The sequence below is a fragment of the Heptranchias perlo genome, unplaced genomic scaffold (genome assembly GCF_035084215.1).
Source record: "Heptranchias perlo isolate sHepPer1 unplaced genomic scaffold, sHepPer1.hap1 HAP1_SCAFFOLD_1425, whole genome shotgun sequence".
NCBI lineage: Eukaryota > Metazoa > Chordata > Chondrichthyes > Hexanchiformes > Hexanchidae > Heptranchias > Heptranchias perlo.
In genome coordinates this window covers 4,006-31,676 of record NW_027138673.1, presented here as the reverse complement: position 1 = coordinate 31,676, position 27,671 = coordinate 4,006, and the positions used below count along the sequence as shown (strand labels likewise).

The 27,671-nt window shown below is 53.7% G+C and overlaps 1 protein-coding gene across 1 annotated transcript; it reads right to left on the bottom strand.

The window, feature by feature from the left end:
* On the bottom strand, nucleotides 1-27,671 carry LOC137308886 (probable N-acetyltransferase camello). Its single transcript, XM_067977321.1, has 2 exons — nucleotides 27,307-27,671; nucleotides 1-1,528 (listed from the first exon to the last, which is right to left on the bottom strand). The coding sequence occupies exon 2, from the start codon at nucleotides 1,491-1,493 to the stop codon at nucleotides 828-830; it is 666 nt and encodes a 221-aa protein (XP_067833422.1). The 5' UTR covers nucleotides 1,494-1,528; nucleotides 27,307-27,671; the 3' UTR covers nucleotides 1-827.

The window sequence follows — 27,671 nt, the reverse complement described above, 5'->3', positions numbered from 1 at the left end:
TGTCTTTACCATTATTTATCCCTCAACCAACATCACTGAAACAGATGATCTGATCATTTATCACATTGCTGTTTGTGGTATCTTGCTGTGCACAAATTAGCTGCCACGTTTCCTGCATTACAACAGTGACTGCACTTCAAAATAAAATACTTCATTGGCTGAAAAGCGATTTGAGACGTCCTGAGGTCGTGAAAGGCGCTATAGAAATGGAAGATCTTTCTTTCGTTCTTTCTTTTTAATGATTGTGACAACCTATAACGGTCCCTTTAATAAGGGACACATTGTGGAACCTTCCCTTTAATAAGCAGTGCAATCTGTGCCCTCCCCTTTAATAAGCATGGCAAACTGGACCCCACCCCTTTAATAAGCAGTGCAATCTGTGCCCTCCCCTTTAATAAGCAGTGCAATCTGTGCCCTCCCCTTTAATAAGCAGTGCAATCTGTGCCCTCCCCTTTAATAAGCATGGCAATCTGGAACCCACCCCTTTAATAAGCATGGCAAACTGGACCCCACCCCTTTAATAAGCAGTGCAATCTGTGCCCTCCCCTTTAATAAGCATGGCAAACTGGACCCCACCCCTTTAATAAGCAGTGCAATCTGTGCCCTCCCCTTTAATAAGCATGGCAAACTGGACCCCACCCCTTTAATAAGCAGTGCAATCTGGGCCCTCCCCTTTAATAAGCAGTGCAATCTGTGCCCTCCCCTTTAATAAGCATGGCAATCTGGGCCCTTCCCTTTGACAAGGCTCCCACCCTGGCCCTGAGGACTGTCTGGGGGACTATGGTTCTTGTTTTCAGGGTCCAGCCTCCTGGGGTTTGGTCCCAGGCTCAGTTGCTGGCAGGGATCTGGTATCGGTATTTGTAGATGATGTAGTTGCTGAGTTTGGCCAGGACCCTGGGTACGAGCACCTTGTCCACCAGTCTGTAGCCCATCTTGTGGTAGAGACTCTGGGCCTCGTGTTGGATGATGGAGGTCCGAAGCACAATGCCACTGAAGCCCTGACACTGGGCAAAGTCCAGCACCGTCTGGCACAGAGCTTTGGCAATGCCACAGCCTCGGTATTCCTTGGTCACGTTCATCCGTTTCAGTTCCAAGTCATGGGCGGATGCTTTTGAGGGTTCAGCGCCCACTGTCCCTACCACAGCCCCATTGCACTCCACCACCCAGAAGCAGGCGTCTGCCCGGTCCATGTAGGACTTCCTGATGTCCAACAGGTCCTCCTGCAGGTTCTGCTTGATGATCTCGGACCAGAGATGCTTCACCAGCTGGTGTCCTAGAGCCACCAAGAGAGCCATAACCACCAGTGTGAGCAGGAGCGAGCTGGACAAGAGCAGCAGCAGACAGAAGACCAGCACCACAATGGCGTGGAGCCACTGCTGCTTCAGCAGATGTCGGCACGCCCGAGGGATGTGTTGCTGCACTCCTGCTGTGTAAATGTCCCGCACCGTTTGGTAATCGGAGTCCTCGTACAGTCGAATGTGGTACTTCACCATTCTCCCTCTGTCCACACACAATCCTCGGGGGATATCTTCCAAAAAAAAGTGATATTAAAAGTTAGACTTAGAGAGATATTGATTCTTGCACTTTGTGTCCAGCCGTCCCCACCGTCTCCGACCGTCCCCCCATTCTCCCACCGTCCCCACCGTCTCCGACCGTCCCCCCATTCTCCGACCGTCCCCCCATTCCCCGACCGTCCTCACCGTCTCCGACCGTCCCAACCGTCTCCGACCGTCCCCACCGTCTCCGACCGTCCCCCCATTCCCCGACCGTCCCCACCGTCTCCGACCGTCCCCACCGTCTCCGACCGTCCCCCCATTCCCCGACCGTCCTCACCGTCTCCGACCGTCCCAACCGTCTCCGACCGTCCCCACCGTCTCCGACCGTCCCCACCGTCTCCGACCGTCCTCACCGTCTCCGACCGTCCCCCCATTCCCCGACCGTCCTCACCGTCTCCGACCGTCCCCCCATTCCCCGACCGTCCTCACCGTCTCCGACCGTCCCCCCATTCCCCGACCGTCCTCACCGTCTCCGACCGTCCCAACCGTCTCCGACCGTCCCAACCGTCTCCGACCGTCCCCCCATTCCCCGACCGTCCCCACCGTCTCCGACCGTCCCCACCGTCTCCGACCGTCCCCCCATTCTCCGACCGTCCCCCCATTCCCCGACCGTCCCCACCGTCTCCGACCGTCCCAACCGTCTCCGACCGTCCCCACCGTCTCCGACCGTCCCCCCATTCTCCGACCGTCCCCCCATTCCCCGACCGTCCTCACCGTCTCCGACCGTCCCCACCGTCTCCGACCGTCCCCCCATTCCCCGACCGTCCCGACCGTCCCCACCGTCTCCGACCGTCCCCCCATTCTCCGACCGTCCCCCCATTCCCCGACCGTCCTCACCGTCTCCGACCATCCCAACCGTCTCCGACCGTCCCCACCGTCTCCGACCGTCCCCCCATTCCCCGACCGTCCCCACCGTCTCCGACCGTCCCCCCATTCCCCGACCGTCCCAACCGTCTCCGACCGTCCCCCCATTCCCCGACCGTCCCCCCATTCCCCGACCGTCCCCCCATTCTCCGACCGTCCCCCCATTCTCCGACCGTCCCCACCGTCTCCGACCGTCCCCACCGTCTCCGACCGTCCCCCCATTCCCCGACCGTCCCCACCGTCTCCGACCGTCCCCACCGTCTCCGACCGTCCCCCCATTCCCCGACCGTCCCCACCGTCTCCGACTGTCCCCACCGTCTCCGACCGTCCCCGACCATCCCCCCATTCCCCGACCGTCCCCACCCGTCCCCACCGTCTCCGACCGTCCTCACCGTCTCCGACCGTCCTCACCGTCTCCGACCGTCCCCCCATTCCCCGACCGTCTCCGACCGTCCCCCCATTCCCCGACCGTCTCCAACCGTCCCCCCATTCTCCGACCGTCCCCACCGTCTCCGACCGTCCCCACCGTCCGCACCGTCTCCCACCGTCTCCGACCGTCCCCCCATTCTCCGACCGTCCCCACCGTCTCCGACCGTCCCCCCGTTCTCCGACCGTCCCCCCGTTCTCCGACCGTCACCCCGTTCTCCGACCGTCACCCCGTTCTCCGACCGTCACCCCGTTCTCCGACCGTCACCCCGTTCTCCGACCGTCCCCACCGTCTCCGACCGTCCCCCCGTTCTCCGACCGTCCCCCCGTTCTCCGACCGTCCCCCCCCGTCTCCCACCGTCACCCCCGTTCTCCCACCGTTCCCCCGTTCTCCCACCGTCCCCCCCCGTCTCCCACCGTTCTCCCACCATCCCCCCCCGTCTCTGACCGTCCCCCCGTTCTCCGACCGTCCCCCCGTTCTCCGACCGTCCCCCCGTTCTCCGACCGTCCCCCCCCCGTCTCCGACCGTCCCCCCGTTCTCCGACCGTCCCCCCGTTCTCCGACTGTCCCCGCGTTCTCTGACCGTCCCCCCATTCTCCGACCGTCCCCCTCGTCTCCCACCGTCCCCCCCGTCTCTGACCGTCCCCGCGTTCTCCGACCGTCCCCCCATTCTCCAACCATCCCCACCGTCTCCGACCGTACCTACCGTCTGGGACATTCACCACAGTCTGGGACTGTCCCTACCGTCTGGGATATTCACTACAGTCTGGGACTGTCCCTACCGTCTGGGATATTCACCACAGTCTGGGACTGTCCCTACCGTCTGGGATATTCACCGCAGTCTGGGACTGTCCCTACCGTCTGGGATATTCACTACAGTCTGGGACTGTCCCTTTCGTCTGGGATATTCACCACAGTCTGGGACTGTCCCTACCGTCTGGGACATTCACCACAGTCTGGGACTGTCCCTACCGTCTGGGATATTCACTACAGTCTGGGACTGTCCCTACCGTCTGGGATATTCACTGCAGTCTGGGACTGTCCCTACCGTCTGGGATATTCACTACAGTCTGGGACTGTCCCTTTCGTCTCAGACTGTCACCACAATCTCATACTGTCGCTAAGTCACCATGGTCTGGGACTGCATAATGTGGGGAAATGTGAGGTTATTCACTTTGGGAGGAAGAATCTCGGACTGTCCCTACGATCTCGGGCCGTCCCTACGGTCTCGGGCCGTCCCTACGGTCTCGGGCCGTCCCTACGGTCTCGGGCCGTCCCTACGGTCTCGGGCCGTCCCTACGGTCTCTGGCCGTCACTACGGTCTCGGACTGTCCCTACGGTCTCGGACTGTCCCTACGGTCTCGGACTGTCCCTACGGTCTCGGACTGTCCCTACGGTCTCGGACTGTCACTGCGATCTCTGGCTGTCCCTACGGTCTCGGAACATCACTAACATTTCAGACAATCCCTACGGTCTCGGACTGTCCCTACGATCTCTGGCTGTCACTACGGTCTCGGAACATCACTAACATTTCAGACAATCCCTAGGGTCTCGGACTGTCCCTAAGATCTTGTACTGTACCTACGATCTCGGGTTGTCCCTACCGTCTCGGACTATCCCTACGATCTCGGGCTGTCCCTTTGCTCTTGGATTCTCCCTACGGTCTCGGACTGCTCCTATGATCTCAGACTGTCACTAAGGTGTCGGATTGTCCCTACGATCTCAGGCTGTCCCTACGATCTCGGGTTGTCCTACGGTCTCAGACTGTCCGTACGATCTTGGGCTGTCCTTACAATCTAGGACTGTCCCTCTGGTCTCGGACTGTCACTACGATCTTCGACTGTCAAAAAGGTCTCGGGCTGTCCCTAAGGTCTCAAACTGTCACTGCGATCTCGGGCTGTCACTATGGTCTCGGACTGTCCATAGGGTCTCGGACTGTCCGTACGATCTTGGATTGTCCCTAAAATCTTGGGCTGTCCCTATGGTCTTGGATTGTCCCTACGATCTCGGGCTGTCCCTACGGTCTCGTACTGCCCCTACGATCTCGGGCTGTCCCTACGATCTCGGGCTGTCCCTACGGTCTCGTACTGCCCCTACGATCTCGGGCCGTCCCTACGATCTCGGGCCGTCCCTACGATCTCGGGCCGTCCCTACGATCTCGGGCCGTCCCTACGATCTCGGGCCGTCCCGACGGTCTTGGACCGTCCCTACGATCTCGGACTGTCCCTACGATCTCGGACTGTCCCGACGGTCTCGGACTGTCCCTACGGTCTCGGACTGTCCCTACGATCTCGGACTGTCCCTACGATCTCGGACTGTCCCTACGATCTCGGGCTGTCCCTACGGTCTCGGACTGTCCATAAGGTGTCGGGCTGTCCCTACACTCTCTGGCTGTCACTACGATCTCGGACTGTCCCTACGGTCTCGGACTGTCCCTACGATCTCGGACTGTCACTACGGTCTCGGACTGTCCCTACGATCTCGGACTGTCACTACGGTCTCGGACTGTCCCTACGATCTCGGACTGTCCCGACGATCTCGGGCTGTCACTACGATCTCGGACTGTCACTACGATCTCGGACTGTCACTACGATCTCGGACTGTCCCGACGATCTCGGACTGTCACTACGATCTCGGACTGTCCCTACGATCTTGGACTGTCCCTACGATCTCGGACTGTCCCGACGATCTCGGGCTGTCACTACGATTTCGGACTGTCACTACGATCTCTGGCTGTCACTACGATCTCGGACTGTCACTACGATCTCGAACTGTCCCTACGATCTCGGGCTGTCCCGACGATCTCGGACTGTCACTACGATCTCTGGCTGTCACTACGATCTCGGACTGTCACTACGATCTCGGACTGTCACTACGATCTCTGGCTGTCACTACGATCTCGGACTGTCACTACGATCTCGGACTGTCACTACAATCTCTGGCTGTCACTACGATCTCTGGCTGTCACTACGATCTCGGACTGTCACTACGATCTCGGACTGTCCCTGCGGTCGTGGAACATCACTAACGTCTCAGACAATCCCTAGGGTCTCGGTCTGTCCCAACAATCTCGGACTGTCCCTACGATCTCGGACTGTCCCTACGATCTCGGACAGTCCAGTCACTAAGGTCTCGGACTGTCCCAACACTCTCGGGCTGTCCCTATGGTCTCATACTGTCCCTACGATCTCCGGCTGTCCCTACGCTCTCAGACTGTCCCTACGATCTCGGGCAGTCCCTACGATCTCGGACTGCCCCTACGGTCATGGAACATCACTAACGACTCAGACAATCCCTAGGATCTCGGACTGTCCCTACGGTCTCGGACTGTCCTGTCACTACGGTCTCTGACTGTCACTACGATCTCTGACTGTCACTACGATCTCTGACTGTCACTACGGTCTCGGAACATCACTAACGTCTCGGACTGTCCCTAGGGTCTCGGACTGTCACAAAGGGCTCTGACAGTCCCGTCACTAAGGTCTCCGACTATCACGAAGGTCTCGGACAGTCACTAAGGTCTTGGACTGTCCCCACGATCTCGGGCTGTCACTACGATCCCGGACGGTCCCTAAGATCTCGGACGGTCCCTAAGATCTCGGACGGTCCCTAAGATCTCGGACGGTCCCTACGGTCTCGGACTGTCCCTAAGATCTCGAACTGTCCCGACGATCCCGGACTGTCCCGTCACGACGGTCTTGGACTGTCACTAATGTCTCGGACTGGCCCTTTGGTCTCGGACTGTCCCTAAGGTCTTGTACTGTACCAACAATTTCGGGTTGTCCCTACCATCTTGGACTGTCGCTACGATCTCGGACTGTCGCTACGATCTCAGACTGTCCCGCCACGACGGTCTCGGACTGTCCCTACGATCTCGGACTGTCACTAAGATCTCGGACTGTCGCTACGATCTCAGACTGTCCCGCCACGACGGTCTCGGACTGTCCCGTCACTACGGTCTCGGACTGTCCCTACGATCTCGGACTGTCACTAAGGTCTCCGACTGTCCCTAGGGTCTCCGACTGTCCCTAGGGTCTCCGACTGTCCCGAGGGTCTCCGACTGTCCCTAGGGTCTCCGACTGTCCCTAGGGTCTCCGACTGTCCCTAGGGTCTCCGACTGTCCCTAGGGTCTCCGACTGTCACGAAGGTCTCGGACAGTCCCGTCACTAAGAACATAAGAACATAAGAAATAGGAGCAGGAGTAGGCCAATCGGCCCCTCGAGCCTGCTCCGCCATTCAATAAGATCATGGCTGATCTGATCCTAACCTCAAATCTAAATTCATGTCCAATTTCCTGCCCGCTCCCCGTAACCCCGAATTCCATTTACTTCTAGGAAACTGTCTATTCCTGTTTTAAATTTATTTAATGATGTAGTTTCCACAGCTTCCTGGGGCAGCAAATTCCACAGACCTACCACCCTCTGAGTGAAGAAATTTCTCCTCATCTCAGTTTTGAAAGAGCAGCCCCTTATTCTAAGATTATTCCCCCTAGTTCTAGTTTCACCCATCCTTGGGAACATCCTTACCGCATCCACCCGATCAAGCCCCTTCACAATCTTATATGTTTCAATAAGATCGCCTCTCATTCTTCTGAACTCCAATGAGTAGAGTCCCAATCTACTCAACCTCTCCTCATATGTCCGCCCCCTCATCCCCGGGATTAACCGAGTGAACCTTCTTTGTACTGCCTCGAGAACAAGTATGTCTTTTCTTAAGTATGGAGACCAAAACTGTATGCAGTATTCCAGGTGCGGTCTCACCAATACCTTATATAACAGCAGCAATACCTCCCTGTTTTTATATTCTATCCCCCTAGCAATAAAAGCCAACATTCCATTGGCCTTGATCACCTGCTGCACCTGCATACTAACTTTTTGATTTTCTTGCACTAGGACCCCCAGATCCCTTTGTACTGCAGTACTTTCCAGTTTCTCGCCATTAAGATAATAACTTGCTCTCTGATTTTTCCTGCCAAAGTGCAAAACCTCACATTTTCCAATATTGTATTGCATCTGCCAAATCTCCGTCCACTCACCCAGCCTGTCTATATCCCCTTGTAGGTTTTTTATGTCCTCCTCACTCTCCACTTTCCCTCTCATCTTTGTATCATCTGCAAACTTTGATATGTTACACTCGGTCCCCTCCTCCAAATCGTTAATATAGATTGTAAAGAGTTGGGGACCCAGCACCGACCCCTGCGGAACACCACTGGCTACTGGTTGCCAGTCCGAGAATGTACCATTTATCCCAACTCTCTGCTTCCTGTTCGATAACCAATCCTCCACCCATGCCAGAATATTACCCCCAATCCAGTGATTCTTTATCTTGAGCAATAATCTTTTATGTGGCACCTTGTCGAATGCTTTCTGGAAGTCTAAATACACTACGTCCACTGGTTCCCCTTTCTCCACCCTGTACGTTATGTCCTCAAAGAACTCAAGCAAATTTGTCAGACATGATTTCCCCTTCGTAAAGCCATGCTGACTTTGTCCTATTAAATTATGTTTATCCAAATGTTCCGCTACTGTCTCCTTAATAATAGACTCCAAAATTTTACCCACCACAGATGTTAAGCTAACTGGTCAATAATTTCCAGCCTTCTGCCTACTACCCTTTTTAAATAAGGGTGTTACATTAGCAGTTTTCCAATCTGCCGGGACCTTTGCCGAGTCCAGAGAATTTTGGAAAATTATTACCAAAGCATCCACAATCCCTACTGCCACTTCCCTCAAGACCCTAGGATGTAAGCCATCAGGTCCAGGGGATTTATCCGCCTTGAGTCCCATTAATTTACTGAGTACCAATTCCTTAGTGATTTTAATCGTATTTAGCTCCTCCCCCCCCAGAGCCCCCTGTTTGTCCAGTGTTGGGATATTCTTAGTGTCCTCTACCGTAAAGACTGAAACAAAATATTTGTTCAGCATTTTTGCCATCTCCATGTTTCCCACCATTAATTTCCCGGTCTCATCCTCTAAGGGACCTACGTTTGCCTTAGTCACCCTTTTTCTTTTTATATAACTATAGAAACTCTTGCTATCTGTTTTTATATTTTTTGCTCATTTATTTTCATAATCTATCTTCCCTTTCTTAATCAATCCTTTCGTTACTTTTTGCTGTCTTTTGAAGACTTCCCAATCTTCTATCCTCCCACTAAGTTTGGCTACCTTATATGTCCTTGTTTTTAGTCGGATACTATCCTTAATTTCTTTACTTAGCCACGGATGGCTGTCGTTTCTTTTACACCCTTTTTTCCTCAGTGGAATATATATTTTTTGAAAGTTGTAAAATAACTCCTTAAATGAACACAACTGCTCATGTACCGTCTTACCCTTTAATCTATTTTCCCAGTCCACTTTAAGCAATTCCGCTCTCATACCATCATAGTCTCCTTTATTCAAGCTCAGGACGCTTGTTTGAGAACCAACCTTCTCACCCTCTAATTGGATATGGAATGTAACCATAGTCACTCAGGTCTCGTACTGTCACTAAGGTCTCAGACTGTCCTTACGATCTCGGACTGTCCCTAAGGTTTCGGACTGTCCCTAAGGTCTCGGACTGTCCCTACGATCTCGGACTGTCCCTTTGGTCTCGGATTGTCCCGTCACTGTGGTCTCGGACTGTCAGTAAGGTCTCGGACTGTCCCTACGGTCTCGGACTGTCCCTAGGGTCTCGGACTGTCCCTTCGGTCTCGGACTGTCACTACGGTCTCGGACTGTCACTACCGTCTCGGACTGTCACTACGGTCTCGGACTGTCCCTTCGGTCTCGGACTGTCACTACGGTCTAGGACTGTCCCTTCGGTCTCGGACTGTCACTACGGTCTCGGACTGTCACTAAGGTCTCGGACTGTCACTAAGGTCTCGGACTGTCCCTTCGGTCTCGGACTGTCCCTAAGGTCTCGGACTGTCACTAAGGTCTCGGACTGTCCCTTCGGTCTCGGACTGTCACTACGGTCTCGGACTGTCCCTTCGGTCTCGGACTGTCCCTTCGGTCTCGGACTGTCACTACGGTCTCGGACTGTCCCTACGGTCTCGGACTGTCACTACGGTCTCGGACTGTCCCTTCGGTCTCGGACTGTCCCTTCGGTCTCGGACTGTCACTAAGGTCTCGGACTGTCACTAAGGTCTCGGACTGTCCCTTCGGTCTCGGACTGTCACTACGGTCTCGGAATGTCAGTAAGGTCTCGGACTGTCACTACGGTCTCGGACTGTCACTACGTTCTCGGAATGTCAGTAAGGTCTCGGACTGTCACTACGGTCTCGGACTGTCACTACGGTCTCGGACTGTCCCTACGATCTCGGACTGTCACTAAGGTCTCGGACTGTCCCTAAGGTCTCGGACTGTCCCTACGATCTCGGACTGTCCCTAAGGTCTCGGACTGTCCCTACGATCTCGGACTGTCCCTAAGGTCTTGGACTGTCCCCATGATCTTGGGCTGTCCCTACGGTCTGGGACTGTTCGTATGATCTCGGGCTGTCCTTACGATCTCAGACTGTCCCTACGATTTCGGATTGTCCCTACGATCTTTGACTGTCACTAACGTCTCTGGCTGTCCTTACGATCTCGGACTGTCCCTATGTCCACAGACTGTCACTCAGGTCTCGGACTGTCCCTATGATCTCGGACTGTCACTAAGGTCTCAGACTGTCCTTACGATCTCGGACTGTCCCTACGATCTCGGACAGGCACTAAGGTCTTGGACTGTCCCCACGATCTTGGGCTGTCCTTACGATCTCAGACTGTCCCTACGATTTCGGATTGTCCCTACGATCTTCGACTGTCACTAACGTCTCTGGCTGTCCTTACGATCTCGGACTGTCCCTACGTTCACGGACTGTCACTACGGTCTCGGACCGTCTGTACGATCTCGGAGTGACACTACGATCTCGGGCTGTCACTACGATCCCGGACGGTCCCTAAGGTCTCGGACGGTCCCTAAGGTCTCGGACTGTCCCAACGGTCTCGGACTGTCTCTATGGTCTCGGACTGTCCCTACGATCCCAGACTGTCCCGACGATCCCGGACTGTCCAATCGCTACAGTCTTGGACTGTCCAATCGCTACGGTCTCGGACTGTCACTAAGGTCTCGGACTGTCCCTTCGGTCTCGGACTGTCACTAAGGTCTCGGACTGTCACTAAGGTCTCGGACTGTCACTACGGTCTCGGACTGTCCCTACGATCCCAGACTGTCCCTACGATCCCAGACTGTCCAATCGCTACGGTCTCGGACTGTCCAATCGCTACGGTCTCGGACTGTCCCTTCGGTCTCGGACTGTCCCTTCAGTCTCGGACTGTCCCTAAGGTCTCGGACTGTCCTTACGATCTCGGACTGTCCCTAAGGTCTCGGACTGTCCCTGCGGTCTCGGACTGTCACTAAGATCTCGGACTGTCACTACGGTCTCGGACTGTCACTAAGATCTCGGACTGTCTCTACGGTCTCGGACTGTCCCTACGATCCCAGACTGTCCAATCGCTACGGTCTCGGACTGTCCCTTCGGTCTCGGACTGTCCCTAAGGTCTCGGACTGTCCTTACGATCTCGGACTGTCCCTAAGGTCTCGGACTGTCCCTGCGGTCTCGGACTGTCCCTAAGGTCTCGGACTGTCCCTAAGGTCTCGGACTGTCACTAAGGTCTCGGACTGTCACTAAGGTCTCGGACTGTCCCTTCGGTCTCGGACTGTCACTAAGGTCTCGGACTGTCACTAAGGTCTCGGACTGTCACTACGGTCTCGGACTGTCCCTACGATCCCAGACTGTCCCTACGATCCCAGACTGTCCAATCGCTACGGTCTCGAACTGTCCAATCGCTACGGTCTCGGACTGTCCCTTCGGTCTCGGACTGTCCCTTCAGTCTCGGACTGTCCCTAAGGTCTCGGACTGTCCTTACGATCTCGGACTGTCCCTAAGGTCTCGGACTGTCCCTGCGGTCTCGGACTGTCACTAAGATCTCGGACTGTCACTACGGTCTCGGACTGTCACTAAGATCTCGGACTGTCTCTACGGTCTCGGACTGTCCCTACGATCCCAGACTGTCCAATCGCTACGGTCTCGGACTGTCCCTTCGGTCTCGGACTGTCCCTAAGGTCTCGGACTGTCCCTAAGGTCTCGGACTGTCCCTAAGGTCTCGGACTGTCCCTGCAGTCTCGGACTGTCCCTAAGGTCTCGGACTGTCCCTAAGGTCTCGGACTGTCAGTAAGGTCTCGGACTGTCCCTTCGGTCTCGGACTGTCCCTAAGGTCTCGGACTGTCCCTAAGGTCTCGGACTGTCAGTAAGGTCTCGGACTGTCCCTAAGGTCTCGGACTGTCCCTAAGGTCTCGGACTGTCAGTAAGGTCTCGGACTGTCCCTTCGGTCTCGGACTGTCACTAAGGTCTCAGACTGTCCCTAAGGTCTCGGACTGTCCCTACGGTCTCGGACTGTCCCTACAATCTCGGACTGTCACTGAGGTCTCGGACTGTCCCTAAGGTCTCGGACTGTCCCTAAGGTCACGGACTGTCCCTACGATCTCGGACTGTCCCTACGATCTCGGACTGTCCCTAAGGTCTCGGACTGTCCCTAAGGTCACGGACTGTCCCTACGATCTCGGACTGTCCCTAAGGTCTCGGGCTGTCAGTAAGGTCTCGGACTGTCCCTACGATCTCGAACTGTCACTAAGGTCTCGGACTGTCCCTAAGGTCTCGGACTGTCCCTACGATCTCAGACTGTCACTAAGGTCTCGGACTGTCCCTACGATCTCGGACTGTCACTAAGGTCTCGGACTGTCCCTACGATCTCGGACTGTCCCTACGATCTCGGACTGTCACGAAGGTCTCGGACTGTCCCTACGATCTCGGACTGTCCCGTCACTAAGGTCTCGGACTGTCCCTACGATCTCGGACTGTCCCGTCACTAAGGTCTCGGACTGTCCCTACGATCTCGGACTGTCCCTACGATCTCGGACTGTCCCTACGATCTCGGACTGTCCCTAAGGTCTCGGACTGTCACTAAGGTCTCGGACTGTCCCTACGATCTCGGACTGTCCCGTCACTAAGGTCTCGGACTGTCCCTACGATCTCGGACTGTCCCTACGGTCTCGGACTGTCCCTACGGTCTCGGACTGTCACTAAGGTCTCGGACTGTCACTAAGGTCTCGGACTGTCCCTACGATCTCAGACTGTCCCTAGGGTCTCGGACTGTCCCTACGGTCTCGGACTGTCCCTACGGTCTCGGACTGTCACTAAGGTCTCGGACTGTCCCTACGGTCTCGGACTGTCCCTACGGTCTCGGACTGTCACTAAGGTCTCGGACTGTCACTAAGGTCTCGGACTGTCCCTACGATCTCGGACTGTCACTAAGGTCTCAGACTGTCCCTACGATCTCGGACTGTCACTAAGGTCTCGGACTGTCCCTACAATCTCGGACTGTCACTAAGGTCTCGGACTGTCCCTAAGGTCTCGGACTGTCCCTAAGGTCACGGACTGTCCCTACGATCTCGGACTGTCCCTACGATCTCGGACTGTCCCTAAGGTCTCGGACTGTCCCTAAGGTCACGGACTGTCCCTACGATCTCGGACTGTCCCTAAGGTCTCGGGCTGTCAGTAAGGTCTCGGACTGTCACTAGGGTCTCGGACTGTCACTAAGGTCTCGGGCTGTCAGTAAGGTCTCGGACTGTCCCTACGATCTCGAACTGTCACTAAGGTCTCGGACTGTCCCTAAGGTCTCGGACTGTCCCTACGATCTCAGACTGTCACTAAGGTCTCGGACTGTCCCTACGATCTCGGACTGTCACTAAGGTCTCGGACTGTCCCTACGATCTCGGACTGTCCCTACGATCTCGGACTGTCATGAAGGTCTCGGACTGTCCCTACGATCTCGGACTGTCCCGTCACTAAGGTCTCGGACTGTCCCTACGATCTCGGACTGTCCCGTCACTAAGGTCTCGGACTGTCCCTACGATCTCGGACTGTCCCTACGATCTCGGACTGTCCCTAATGTCTCGGACTGTCACTAAGGTCTCGGACTGTCCCTACGATCTCGGACTGTCCCGTCACTAAGGTCTCGGACTGTCCCTACGATCTCGGACTGTCCCTACGGTCTCGGACTGTCCCTACGGTCTCGGACTGTCACTAAGGTCTCGGACTGTCAGTAAGGTCTCGGACTGTCCCTACGATCTCGAACTGTCACTAAGGTCTCGGACTGTCCCTAAGGTCTCGGACTGTCCCTACGATCTCAGACTGTCACTAAGGTCTCGGACTGTCCCTACGATCTCGGACTGTCACTAAGGTCTCGGACTGTCCCTACGATCTCGGACTGTCCCTACGATCTCGGACTGTCATGAAGGTCTCGGACTGTCCCTACGATCTCGGACTGTCCCGTCACTAAGGTCTCGGACTGTCCCTACGATCTCGGACTGTCCCGTCACTAAGGTCTCGGACTGTCCCTACGATCTCGGACTGTCCCTACGATCTCGGACTGTCCCTAATGTCTCGGACTGTCACTAAGGTCTCGGACTGTCCCTACGATCTCGGACTGTCCCGTCACTAAGGTCTCGGACTGTCCCTACGATCTCGGACTGTCCCTACGGTCTCGGACTGTCCCTACGGTCTCGGACTGTCACTAAGGTCTCGGACTGTCACTAAGGTCTCGGACTGTCCCTACGATCTCAGACTGTCCCTAGGGTCTCGGACTGTCCCTACGATCTCGGACTGTCCCTACGATCTCGGACTGTCACGAAGGTCTCGGACTGTCCCTACGATCTCGGACTGTCCCGTCACTAAGGTCTCGGACTGTCCCTACGATCTCGGACTGTCCCGTCACTAAGGTCTCGGACTGTCCCTACGATCTCGGACTGTCCCTACGATCTCGGACTGTCCCTAAGGTCTCGGACTGTCACTAAGGTCTCGGACTGTCCCTACGATCTCGGACTGTCCCGTCACTAAGGTCTCGGACTGTCCCTACGATCTCGGACTGTCCCTACGGTCTCGGACTGTCCCTACGGTCTCGGACTGTCACTAAGGTCTCGGACTGTCACTAAGGTCTCGGACTGTCCCTACGATCTCAGACTGTCCCTAGGGTCTCGGACTGTCCCTACGGTCTCGGACTGTCCCTACGGTCTCGGACTGTCACTAAGGTCTTGGACTGTCCCTACGGTCTCGGACTGTCCCTACGGTCTCGGACTGTCCCTACGGTCTCGGACTGTCACTAAGGTCTTGGACTGTCCCTACGGTCTTGGACTGTCCCTACGGTCTCGGACTGTCACTAAGGTCTTGGACTGTCACTACGGTCTTGGACTGTCCCTACGGTCTCGGACTGTCACTAAGGTCTCGGACTGTCCCTACGGTCTCGGACTGTCACTAAGGTCTCGGACTGTCCCTACGGTCTCGGACTGTCCCTACGGTCTCGGACTGTCCCTAAGGTCTCGGACTGTCACTAAGGTCTCGGACTGTCACTAAGGTCTCGGACTGTCCCTACGGTCTCGGACTGTCACTAGGGTCTCGGACTGTCACTAGGGTCTCGGACTGTCCCTAGGGTCTCGGACTGTCCCTACGGTCTCGGGCTGTCCCTACGGTCTCGGACTGTCCCTACGATCTCGGACTGTCACTAAGGTCTCAGACTGTCCCTACGATCTCGGACTGTCACTAAGGTCTCGGACTGTCCCTACAATCTCGGACTGTCACTGAGGTCTCGGACTGTCCCTACGATCTCGGACTGTCACTAAGGTCTCGGACTGTCCCTACAATCTCGGACTGTCACTAAGGTCTCGGACTGTCACTAAGGTCTCGGACTGTCACTACGGTCTCGGACTGTCCCTACGATCCCAGACTGTCCAATCGCTACGGTCTCGGACTGTCCAATCGCTACGGTCTCGGACTGTCCCTTCGGTCTCGGACTGTCCCTTCAGTCTCGGACTGTCCCTAAGGTCTCGGACTGTCCTTACGATCTCGGACTGTCCCTAAGGTCTCGGACTGTCCCTGCGGTCTCGGACTGTCACTAAGATCTCGGACTGTCACTACGGTCTCGGACTGTCACTAAGATCTCGGACTGTCTCTACGGTCTCGGACTGTCCCTACGATCCCAGACTGTCCAATCGCTACGGTCTCGGACTGTCCCTTCGGTCTCGGACTGTCCCTAAGGTCTCGGACTGTCCTTACGATCTCGGACTGTCCCTAAGGTCTCGGACTGTCCCTGCAGTCTCGGACTGTCCCTAAGGTCTCGGACTGTCCCTAAGGTCTCGGTCTGTCAGTAAGGTCTCGGACTGTCCCTTCGGTCTCGGACTGTCCCTAAGGTCTCGGACTGTCCCTAAGGTCTCGGACTGTCAGTAAGGTCTCGGACTGTCCCTAAGGTCTCGGACTGTCCCTAAGGTCTCGGACTGTCAGTAAGGTCTCGGACTGTCCCTTCGGTCTCGGACTGTCACTAAGGTCTCAGACTGTCCCTAAGGTCTCGGACTGTCCCTACGGTCTCGGACTGTCCCTACAATCTCGGACTGTCACTGAGGTCTCGGACTGTCCCTAAGGTCTCGGACTGTCCCTAAGGTCACGGACTGTCCCTACGATCTCGGACTGTCCCTACGATCTCGGACTGTCCCTAAGGTCTCGGACTGTCCCTAAGGTCACGGACTGTCCCTACGATCTCGGACTGTCCCTAAGGTCTCGGGCTGTCAGTAAGGTCTCGGACTGTCCCTACGATCTCGAACTGTCACTAAGGTCTCGGACTGTCCCTAAGGTCTCGGACTGTCCCTACGATCTCAGACTGTCACTAAGGTCTCGGACTGTCCCTACGATCTCGGACTGTCACTAAGGTCTCGGACTGTCCCTACGATCTCGGACTGTCCCTACGATCTCGGACTGTCACGAAGGTCTCGGACTGTCCCTACGATCTCGGACTGTCCCGTCACTAAGGTCTCGGACTGTCCCTACGATCTCGGACTGTCCCGTCACTAAGGTCTCGGACTGTCCCTACGATCTCGGACTGTCCCTACGATCTCGGACTGTCCCTACGATCTCGGACTGTCCCTAAGGTCTCGGACTGTCACTAAGGTCTCGGACTGTCCCTACGATCTCGGACTGTCCCGTCACTAAGGTCTCGGACTGTCCCTACGATCTCGGACTGTCCCTACGGTCTCGGACTGTCCCTACGGTCTCGGACTGTCACTAAGGTCTCGGACTGTCACTAAGGTCTCGGACTGTCCCTACGATCTCAGACTGTCCCTAGGGTCTCGGACTGTCCCTACGGTCTCGGACTGTCCCTACGGTCTCGGACTGTCACTAAGGTCTTGGACTGTCCCTACGGTCTCGGACTGTCCCTACGGTCTCGGACTGTCCCTACGGTCTCGGACTGTCACTAAGGTCTCGGACTGTCCCTACGATCTCGGACTGTCACTAAGGTCTCAGACTGTCCCTACGATCTCGGACTGTCACTAAGGTCTCGGACTGTCCCTACAATCTCGGACTGTCACTAAGGTCTCGGACTGTCCCTAAGGTCTCGGACTGTCCCTAAGGTCACGGACTGTCCCTACGATCTCGGACTGTCCCTACGATCTCGGACTGTCCCTAAGGTCTCGGACTGTCCCTAAGGTCACGGACTGTCCCTACGATCTCGGACTGTCCCTAAGGTCTCGGGCTGTCAGTAAGGTCTCGGACTGTCCCTACGATCTCGAACTGTCACTAAGGTCTCGGACTGTCCCTAAGGTCTCGGACTGTCCCTACGATCTCAGACTGTCACTAAGGTCTCGGACTGTCCCTACGATCTCGGACTGTCACTAAGGTCTCGGACTGTCCCTACGATCTCGGACTGTCCCTACGATCTCGGACTGTCACGAAGGTCTCGGACTGTCCCTACGATCTCGGACTGTCCCGTCACTAAGGTCTCGGACTGTCCCTACGATCTCGGACTGTCCCGTCACTAAGGTCTCGGACTGTCCCTACGATCTCGGACTGTCCCTACGATCTCGGACTGTCCCTAAGGTCTCGGACTGTCACTAAGGTCTCGGACTGTCCCTACGATCTCGGACTGTCCCGTCACTAAGGTCTCGGACTGTCCCTACGATCTCGGACTGTCCCTACGGTCTCGGACTGTCCCTACGGTCTCGGACTGTCACTAAGGTCTCGGACTGTCCCTACGATCTCAGACTGTCCCTAGGGTCTCGGACTGTCCCTACGGTCTCGGACTGTCCCTACGGTCTCGGACTGTCCCTACGGTCTCGGACTGTCCCTACGGTCTCGGACTGTCCCTACGGTCTCGGACTGTCACTAAGGTCTCGGACTGTCCCTACGGTCTTGGACTGTCCCTACGGTCTCGGACTGTCACTAAGGTCTCGGACTGTCCCTACGGTCTCGGACTGTCCCTAAGGTCTCGGACTGTCCCTACGGTCTCGGACTGTCACTAAGGTCTCGGACTGTCCCTACGGTCTCGGACTGTCCCTACGGTCTCGGACTGTCACTAAGGTCTCGGACTGTCACTAAGGTCTCGGACTGTCCCTACGGTCTCGGACTGTCACTAAGGTCTCGGACTGTCACTAGGGTCTCGGACTGTCCCTAGGGTCTCGGACTGTCCCTAGGGTCTCTGACTGTCCCTACGGTCTCGGGCTGTCCCTACGGTCTCGGACTGTCCCTACGATCTCAGACTTCCCCACTCCGATCTCGCACTGTCCCTACGATCTCAGACTTCCCCACTCCGATCTCGGACTGTCCCTACGGTCTTGGACTGTCACTACGATCTCGGATTGTCCCTACGGTCTTGGACTGTCACTACGATCTCGGATTGTCCCTACGGTCGTGGAACATCACTAATGGCTCAGACAATGCCTAGGATCTCGGACTGTCGCTACGATCTCGGACTGTCGCTACGATCTCGGACTGTCGCTACGATCTCAGAGTGTCCCGCCACTACGGTCTCGGACTGCCACTACGGTCTTGGAACATCACCAACATCTCGGACAATCCCTAGGGTCTCGGGCTGTCCCTACGGTCTCGTACTGTCCCAACGATCTCGGACTGTCCCTAAGGTCTCGGACTATCCCTACGATCTCGGACAGTCCATACGGTCGCGGACTGTCACTAAGGTCTTGGACTGTCCCTACAATCTTGGACTGTCACGAAGGTCTCAGACAGTCCCGTCGCTAAGGTCTCCGACTGTCACTAAGGTCTCGGACTGTCTCTACGGTCTCGGACTGTCCCTACGATCCCAGACTGTCCCGTCACTACGATCTTGGACTGTCCAATCGCTACGGTATCGGACTGTCACGAAGGTCTCAGACAGTCCCGTCACTAAGGTCTCGGGCTGTCCCTACGATCTCAGACTTCCCCACTCTGATCTCGGACTGTCCCTACGGTGTTAGGCTGTCCCTATGGTCTTAGACTGTCCCAACGATCTCGGGCTGTCCCTACGATCTCAGACTGCCCCTACGATCTCAGTCTGCCCCTACGATCTCAGACTGTCCTGTCGAAAACTTAATTACCCCTTATATACAATGCATTAACTCCAAACACTTATTTTCAGACAAGTAAGAATTTTAATTAAGAGAAACTTGAGCTCAAGGGAAGATCTGCTCTGACAATAGTCAGAACTACCACTTCCCCGGACAAAGGACGCCCCCTACATTTATACAGTTCAATCAGCAATATCTGTCTATCATAGAATATGGGCGTACATGTACATTCCCCATTAGTTCAAGTGGTTAGTCAATCAAGCAGTGAGCCTGCCTCCTCTGGACTCCATAGCTCATTCCTGTTTTGGCAGGTAGCAGGCTTCGCAGGCTCGAGAACATTACCTCCCTAAATTCCAAAGCTGGTTAATCACAGGGCTGAAGTCAGAATCAAGGCCACATGGCCTCTCAAGAAACTGTATTCTCATTATATTATAAGCCAGCAATACCCTTATCTGCACGGGGGGAGGGGGGGAGGCCAGACAGTACCAAGCACCTGGACAGCCAACTTAATTATCAACGTACCAAGGACAATTGTGTCTTTCTGTGTGTGTGTGTGAAATTGTAACTACCCCGTGTATGGGAGTCAAGGAGTTAACATTGGTCAAATACCCATCATGCTTTTCTCTTTTTATGGTCAAGTAACTGTTCACGTATTTCTACATTAATGTGGTCTGTATGGTTTTCCACAGTCCCTATGGTGTTAGGCTGTCCCTACGATCTCGGACTGTCCCTACGATCTCGGTCTGTCCCTACGGTGTTAGGCTGTCCCTACGGTCTCGGACTGTCCCTACGATCTCGGACTGTCCCTACGGTCTCGGACTGTCCCTACGGTCTCGGACTGTCACTCCGATCTCGGACTGTCACTCCGATCTCGGACTGTCACTCCGATCTCGGACTGTCCCTACGGTCTCGGACTGTCCCTACGGTCTCGGACTGTCACTCCGATCTCGGACTGTCACTCCGATCACGGACTGTCCCTACGGTCTCGGACTGTCCCTACGGTCTCGGACTGTCACTCCGGTCTCGGACTGTCACTCCGGTCTCGGACTGTCACTCCGGTCTCGGACTGTCACTACGGTCTCGGACTGTCACTCCGGTCTCGGACTGTCCCGCCACTACGGTCTCAGACTGTAACTACGATCTCGGACTGTCCCTACGGTCTCAGACTGTCCCAACGATCTCAGACTGTCCCTAAGGTCTCGGACTGTCACTACAGTCTTGGAACATCACTAACATCTCAGACAATCCCGAGGGTCTCGGGCTGTCCCAATGATCTCGGACTGTCCCTACGATCTCGGGCTGTCCCTACGATCTCGGGCTGTCCCTACGATCTCGGACTGTCACTAAGGTCTTGGACTGTCACTACAGTCTTGGAACATCACTAACATCTCAGACAATCCCGAGGGTCTCGGGCTGTCCCAATGATCTCGGACTGTCCCTAAGGTCTCGGACTATCCCTACGATCTCGGACAGTCCATATGGTCACGGACCGTCACGAAGGTCTCGGACATTCCCGTCACTAAGGTCTCGGACTGTCCCTAAGGTCTCGGACTGTCACTAAGGTCTCGGACTGTCACTAAGGTCTCGGACTGTCACTAAGGTCTCGGACGGTCACAAAGATCTCGGACTGTCCCTACGATCTCGGACTGTCCCTACGATCTCGGACTGTCCCTACGATCTCGGACTGTCCCTAGGGTCTCGAACTGTCCCTAAGGTCTCGGACTGTCCCTATGAGCTTGGGCTGTCCCTTCGATCTCGAGCTGTCCCTACGATCTCGGACTGTCCCTAGGGTCTCGAACTGTCCCTAAGGTCTCGGACTGTCCCTACGAGCTTGGGCTGTCCCTTCGATCTCGAGCTGTCCATACGATCTCAGACTGTCACTACGATCTCGGACAGTCACAAAGGTCTCGGACTGTCACTACGATCTCGGACTGTCCTTAAGGTCTTGGACTATCACAAAGGTCTTGGACTGTCCCGACAATTTGAGGAAGTAATGGGCAGGGTGGATAAAGGGGAACCAATGGATGCAGTTTATTTGCAGTCCGAGATCGTAGGGACAGTCCGTGACCTTAGGGACAGTCCGAGATCGTAGGGACAGTCCGTGACCTTAGGTACAGTCCGTGACCTTAGGGACAGTCCGTGACCTTAGGGACAGTCCGAGATCGTAGGGACAGTCCGTGACCTTAGGTACAGTCCGTGACCTTAGGGACAGTCCGAGATCGTAGGGACAGTCCGTGACCTTAGGTACAGTCCGTGACCTTAGGGACAGTCCGAGATCGTAGGGACAGTCCGTGACCTTAGGTACAGTCCGAGATCGTAGGGACAGTCCGAGATCGTAGGGACAGTCCGTGACCTTAGGTACAGTCCGAGATCGTAGGGACAGTCCGTGACCTTAGGGACAGTCCGTGACCTTAGGGACAGTCCGTGACCTTAGGGACAGTCCGAGATCGTAGGGACAGTCCGTGACCTTAGGGACAGTCCGAGATCGTAGGGACAGTCCGTGACCGTAGGGACAGTCCGTGACCTTAGGGACAGTCCGTGATCGTAGGGACAGTCCGTGACCTTAGGTACAGTCCGAGATCGTAGGGACAGTCCGTGACCGTAGGGACAGTCCGTGACCGTAGGGACAGTCCGAGATCGTAGGGACAGTCCGTGACCTTAGGTACAGTCCGAGATCGTAGGGACAGTCCGAGATCGTAGGGACAGTCCGTGACCTTAGGTACAGTCCGAGATCGTAGGGACAGTCCGTGACCTTAGGGACAGTCCGTGACCTTAGGGACAGTCCGTGACCTGAGGGACAGTCCGAGATCGTAGGGACAGTCCGTGACCTTAGGGACAGTCCGTGACCTTAGGGACAGTCCGAGATCGTAGGGACAGTCTGTGACCTTAGGGACAGTCCGTGACCTTAGGGACAGTCCGTGATCGTAGGGACAGTCCGTGACCTTAGGTACAGTCCGTGACCTTAGGGACAGTCCGAGATCGTAGGGACAGTCCGTGACCTTAGGGACAGTCCGAGATCGTAGGGACAGTCTGTGACCTTAGGGACAGTCCGTGACCTTAGGGACAGTCCGTGATCGTAGGGACAGTCCGTGACCTTAGGGACAGTCCGTGACCTTAGGGACAGTCCGAGATCGTAGGGACAGTCCGTGACCTTAGGGACAGTCCGAGATCGTAGGGACAGTCCGTGACCTTAGGGACAGTCCGTGACCTTAGGGACAGTCCGAGATCGTAGGGACAGTCCGTGACCTTAGGGACAGTCCGAGATCGTAGGGACAGTCCGTGACCTTAGGGACAGTCCGAGATCGTAGGGACAGTCCGTGACCTTAGGGACAGTCTGTGACCTTAGGGACAGTCCGAGATCGTAGTGACAGTCCGTGACCTTAGGGACCGTCCGAGATCGTAGGGACAGTCCGAGATCGTAGGGACAGTCCGTGACCTTAGGGACAGTCCGTGACCTTAGGGACAGTCCGAGATCGTAGGGACAGTCCGTGACCTTAGGTACAGTCCGAGATCGTAGGGACAGTCCGAGATCGTAGGGACAGTCCGTGACCTTAGGGACAGTCCGTGACCTTAGGGACAGTCCGAGATCGTAGTGACATTCCAAGAACTTTGTGACAGTCCGAGATTTCGGCTGTCCCTACGATCTCGGGCTGTCCCTATGGTCTCGAACTGTAACTATGATCTCGGACGGTCCCTACGATCTCGGGCTGTCACAAAGTTCTCAGAATGTCACTACGATCTCAGACTGTCTCTACGATCTCGGACTGCAAAAAAACTGCATCCATTGGTTCCCCTTTATCCACCCTGTCCGTTACTTCCTCAAAGAACTCTAATAAATTTGTCAGACATGATTTCCCCTTCATAAAACCATGTTGACTCTCCTTGATTGCATTATGAGTCTCCAAATGTCCTGCTACTACTTCCTTAATAATGCATTCTAGCATTTTCCCAATGACAGATGTTAGGCTGACTGGTCTATAGTTACCTGCTTTCTGGCTCACTCTTAATGTGAGTTATTGCATGTACACACAGTAACTCATATTAACCCTCAGTGTGTACACACAGTAATTCATATTAACCCTCAGTGTGTACACACAGTAACTCATATTAACCCTCAGTGTGACCATAAGACCACAGGAGATAGGAGCAGGAGTAGGCCATTCGGCCCCTCGATCCTGCTCTGCCATTTAATGAGATCATGGCTGATCTGATTTTTACCTCAACTCCACTTTCCCGCCCTTTCCCCATATCCTTTGACTCCCTCGCTGATCAAAATTTGTCTAACTCAGCCTTGAATTTATTCAATGACTCGGCCTCCACAGCTTTTTGGGGTAAAGAATTCCAAAGATTCACGACCCTCTGGGAGAAGAAATTCCTCCTCATTTCCGTCTTAAACAGGCGACCCCTTATCCTGAGACTATGCCCCCTAGTTTTAGATTCCCCCATGAGGGGTAACATCCTCTCAGCATCTACCCTATCGAGTCCCCTCAGAATCTTGTATGTTTCAATAAGATCTCCTCTCATTCTTCTAAACTCCAATGAGTACAGACCCAACCTGTTCAATCTTTCCTCGTAAGACAACCCTTCCATACCCGGAATCAACCTAGTGAACCTTCTCTGAACTGCCCCCAGTGCAAGTATGTCCTTCTTTCAATAAGGGCACCAGAACTGTACACAGTACTCCAGGTGTGGTCTCACCAGCACTCTGTACAGTTGGAGCATGACTTCCCTGCTTTTATACTCCATCCCCCTAGAAATAAAGGCCAATATTCTGTTTGCCGATTACCTGCTGCACCTGTATGTTGACTTTTTGTGTTTCATGTACGAGGACACCCAGATCCCTCTGTACCGCAGCATTTTGTAGTATTTCTCCATTCAAATAATATTTTGCTTTTTTATTTTTCCTCCCAAAGTGGATGACTTCACATTTTCCCACATTATATTCCATCTGCCAAATTTTTGCCCATTCACTTAACCTGTCAATATCCCTTTGCAGACACTTTGTGTCCTCATCACAACTTGCTTTTCCACCTATCTTTGTATCATCAGCAAATTTGGCCACAAGACACTCTGTTCCTTCATCCAAGTCATTGATATATATTGTAAATAGTTGAGGCCCCAGCACTGAGCCCTGTGGCACCCCACTAGTTACAGATTGACATCCTGAAAATGACCCTTTTATCCCGACTCTTTGTTTTCTGTTCGTTAGCCAATCCTCTATCCATGCCAGTATATTACCCCCAACACCATGAGCTCTTATCTTGTGCAGTAATCTTTTATGTGGCACCTTATCGAATGCCTTTTGGAAACCCAAATATACTGCATCCATTGGTTCCCCTTTATCCACCCCGCCCGTTACTTCCTCAAAGAACTCTAATAAATTTGTCAGACATGATTTCCCCTTCATAAAACCATGACGACTCTCCTGGATTGTATTACAAGTCTCCAAATGTCCTGCTACTACTTCCTTAATAATGGATTCCAGCATTTTCCCAATGACAGATGTTAGGCTGACTGGTCTATAGTTACCTGCTTTCTGGCTCACTCTTAATGTGAGTTATTGCATGTACACACAGTAACTCACATTGACCCTCAGTGTGTACACACAGTAACTCACATTAACCCTCAGTGTGTACACACAGTAACTCACATTATCCTTCAGTCTGTACACACAGTAACTCACATTAACCCTCAGTGTGTACACACAGTAACTCATATTATCCTTCAGTCTGTACACACAGTAACTCACATTAACCCTCAGTCTGTACACAGAGTAACTCATATTAACCCTTAGTGTGTACACACTGTAACTCACTTGACCCTCAGTGTGTACACACAATAACTCACATTAACCCTCAGTCTGTACACACAGTAACTCACATTAACCCTCAGTGTGTACACACAATAACTCACATTAACCCTCAGTCTGTACACACAGTAACTCACATTAACCCTCAGTGTGTACACACAGTAACTCACATTAACCCTTCATGTGTACACACAGTAACTCACATTAACCCTCAGTGTGTACACACAGTAACTCACATTAACCCTTCGTGTGTACACACAGTAACTCAAATTAACCCTCAGTGTGTACACACAGTAACTCACATTAACCCTCAGTGTGTACACACAGTAACTCACATTAACCCTCAGTGTGTACACACAGTAACTCAAATTAACCCTCAGTGTGTACACACAGTAACTCACATTAACCCTCAGTGTGTACACACAGTAACTCACATTAACCCTCAGTGTGTACACACAGTAACTCAAATTAACCCTCAGTGTGTACACACAGTAACTCACATTAACCCTCAGTGTGTACACACGGTAACTCACTTCACCCTCAGTATGTACACACAGTAACTCACATTAACCCTCAGTCTGTACACAGAGTAACTCATATTAACCCTTAGTGTGTACACACAGTAACTCAAATTAACCCTCAATCTGTACACACAGTAACTCACATTAACCCTCAGTGTGTACACAGTAACTCATATTAACCCTTCGTGTGTACACACAGTAACTCAAATTAACCCTCAGTGTGTACTCACAGTAACTCACATTAACCCTCAGTGTGTACACACAGTAACTCACATTAACCCTCAGTGTATACACACGGTAACTCACATTAACCCTCAGTGTGTACACACGGTAACTCACTTGACCCTCAGTGTGTACACACAGTAACTCACATTAACACTCAGTCTGTACACACAGTAACTCACATTATAGAATCATAGAAGTTTACAACATGGAAACAGGCCCTTCGGCCCAACATGTCCATGTTGCCCAGTTTATACCACTAAGCTAGTCCCAATTGCCTGCACTTGGCCCATATCCCTCTATACCCATCTTACCCATGTAACTGTCCAAATGCTTTTTAAAAGACAAAATTATACCCGCCTCTACTATTGCCTCTGGCAGCTCGTTCCAGACACTCACCACCCTTTGAGTGAAAAAATTGCCCCTCTGGACCCTTTTGTATCTCTCCCCTCTCACCTTAAATCTATGCCCCCTCGTTATAGACTCCCCTACCTTTGGGAAAAGATTTGTGCACACACAGTATGTCTCATTAACCTCAGTGTGTACACACAGTAACTCACATTAACCCTCAGTGTGTACACACAGTAACTCACATTAACCCTCAGTGTGTACACACAGTAACTCACATTAACCCTCAGTGTGTACACACAGTAACTCACATTAACCCTCAGTGTGTACACACAGTAACTCACATTAACCCTCAGTGTGTACACACATTAACTCACTTGACCTTCAGTCTGTACACACAGTAACTCACATTAACCCTCAGTGTGTACACACAGTAACTTTTTTTTCATTCGTTCACGGGATGTGGGCGTCGCTGGCGAGGCCGGCATTTATTGCCCATCCCTAATTGCCCTTGAGAAGGTGGTGGTGAGCCGCCTTCTTGAACCGCTGCAGTCCGTGTGGTGAAGGTTCTCCCACAGTGCTGTTAGGAAGGGAGTTCCAGGATTTTGACCCAGCGACAATGAAGGAACGGCGATATATTTCCAAGTCGGGATGGAGTGTGACTTGGAGGGGAACGTGCAGGTGGTGTTGTTCCCATGTACCTGCTGCTCTTGTCCTTCTAGGTAACTCACATTAACCCTCTGTCTGTACACACAGTAACTCACATTGACCCTCAGTGTGCACACACAGTAACTCACATTGACCCTCAGTGTGTACACACAGTAACTCACATTGACCCTCAGTGTGTACACACAGTAACTCACATTAACCCTCAGTGTGTACACACAGTAACTCACATTGACCCTCAGTGTATACACACAGTAACTCACATGACCCTCAGTGTGTACACAAGGTAACTCATATTAACCCTCAGTGTGTACACACAGTAACTCACATTAACCCTCAGTGTGTACACACAGTAACTCACATTGACCCTCAGTGTGTACACAAGGTAACTCATATTAACCCTCAGTGTGTACACACAGTAACTCATATTAACCCTCAGTGTGTACACACAGTAACTTACATTAACCCTCAGTGTGTACACACAGTAACTCACTTTAACTTGTGTCTCTCTATTCCGCTGGGATCTTGCTGGGCTGACTGGGGGCTGCTGGAGCTGCCTTATTCCCTCTGGTTGTGTGACTGTGACGTCTGAGTGTGGACGGTTGGTGGGAAGGTCAGTATTGGTGGAGGGAGAGAGTGTGACAGGAGGAACCTGAACAGAATGAGGAAGCTGGAAGCAATTGCAAGGAACACAAGGGGCGGGGAATTTACTTAATCTCAGGCAGAAATCTTGTCTATCCACAAGGCAGTTCCGGGAGTGCCGAGGGCCTGCACATCTTGCACAATCAAACCACAAACTCCATCACATTTAAACAATGTCAACTTTAGAGAAGAGATACCGGAAAACTGGGTGCGGGG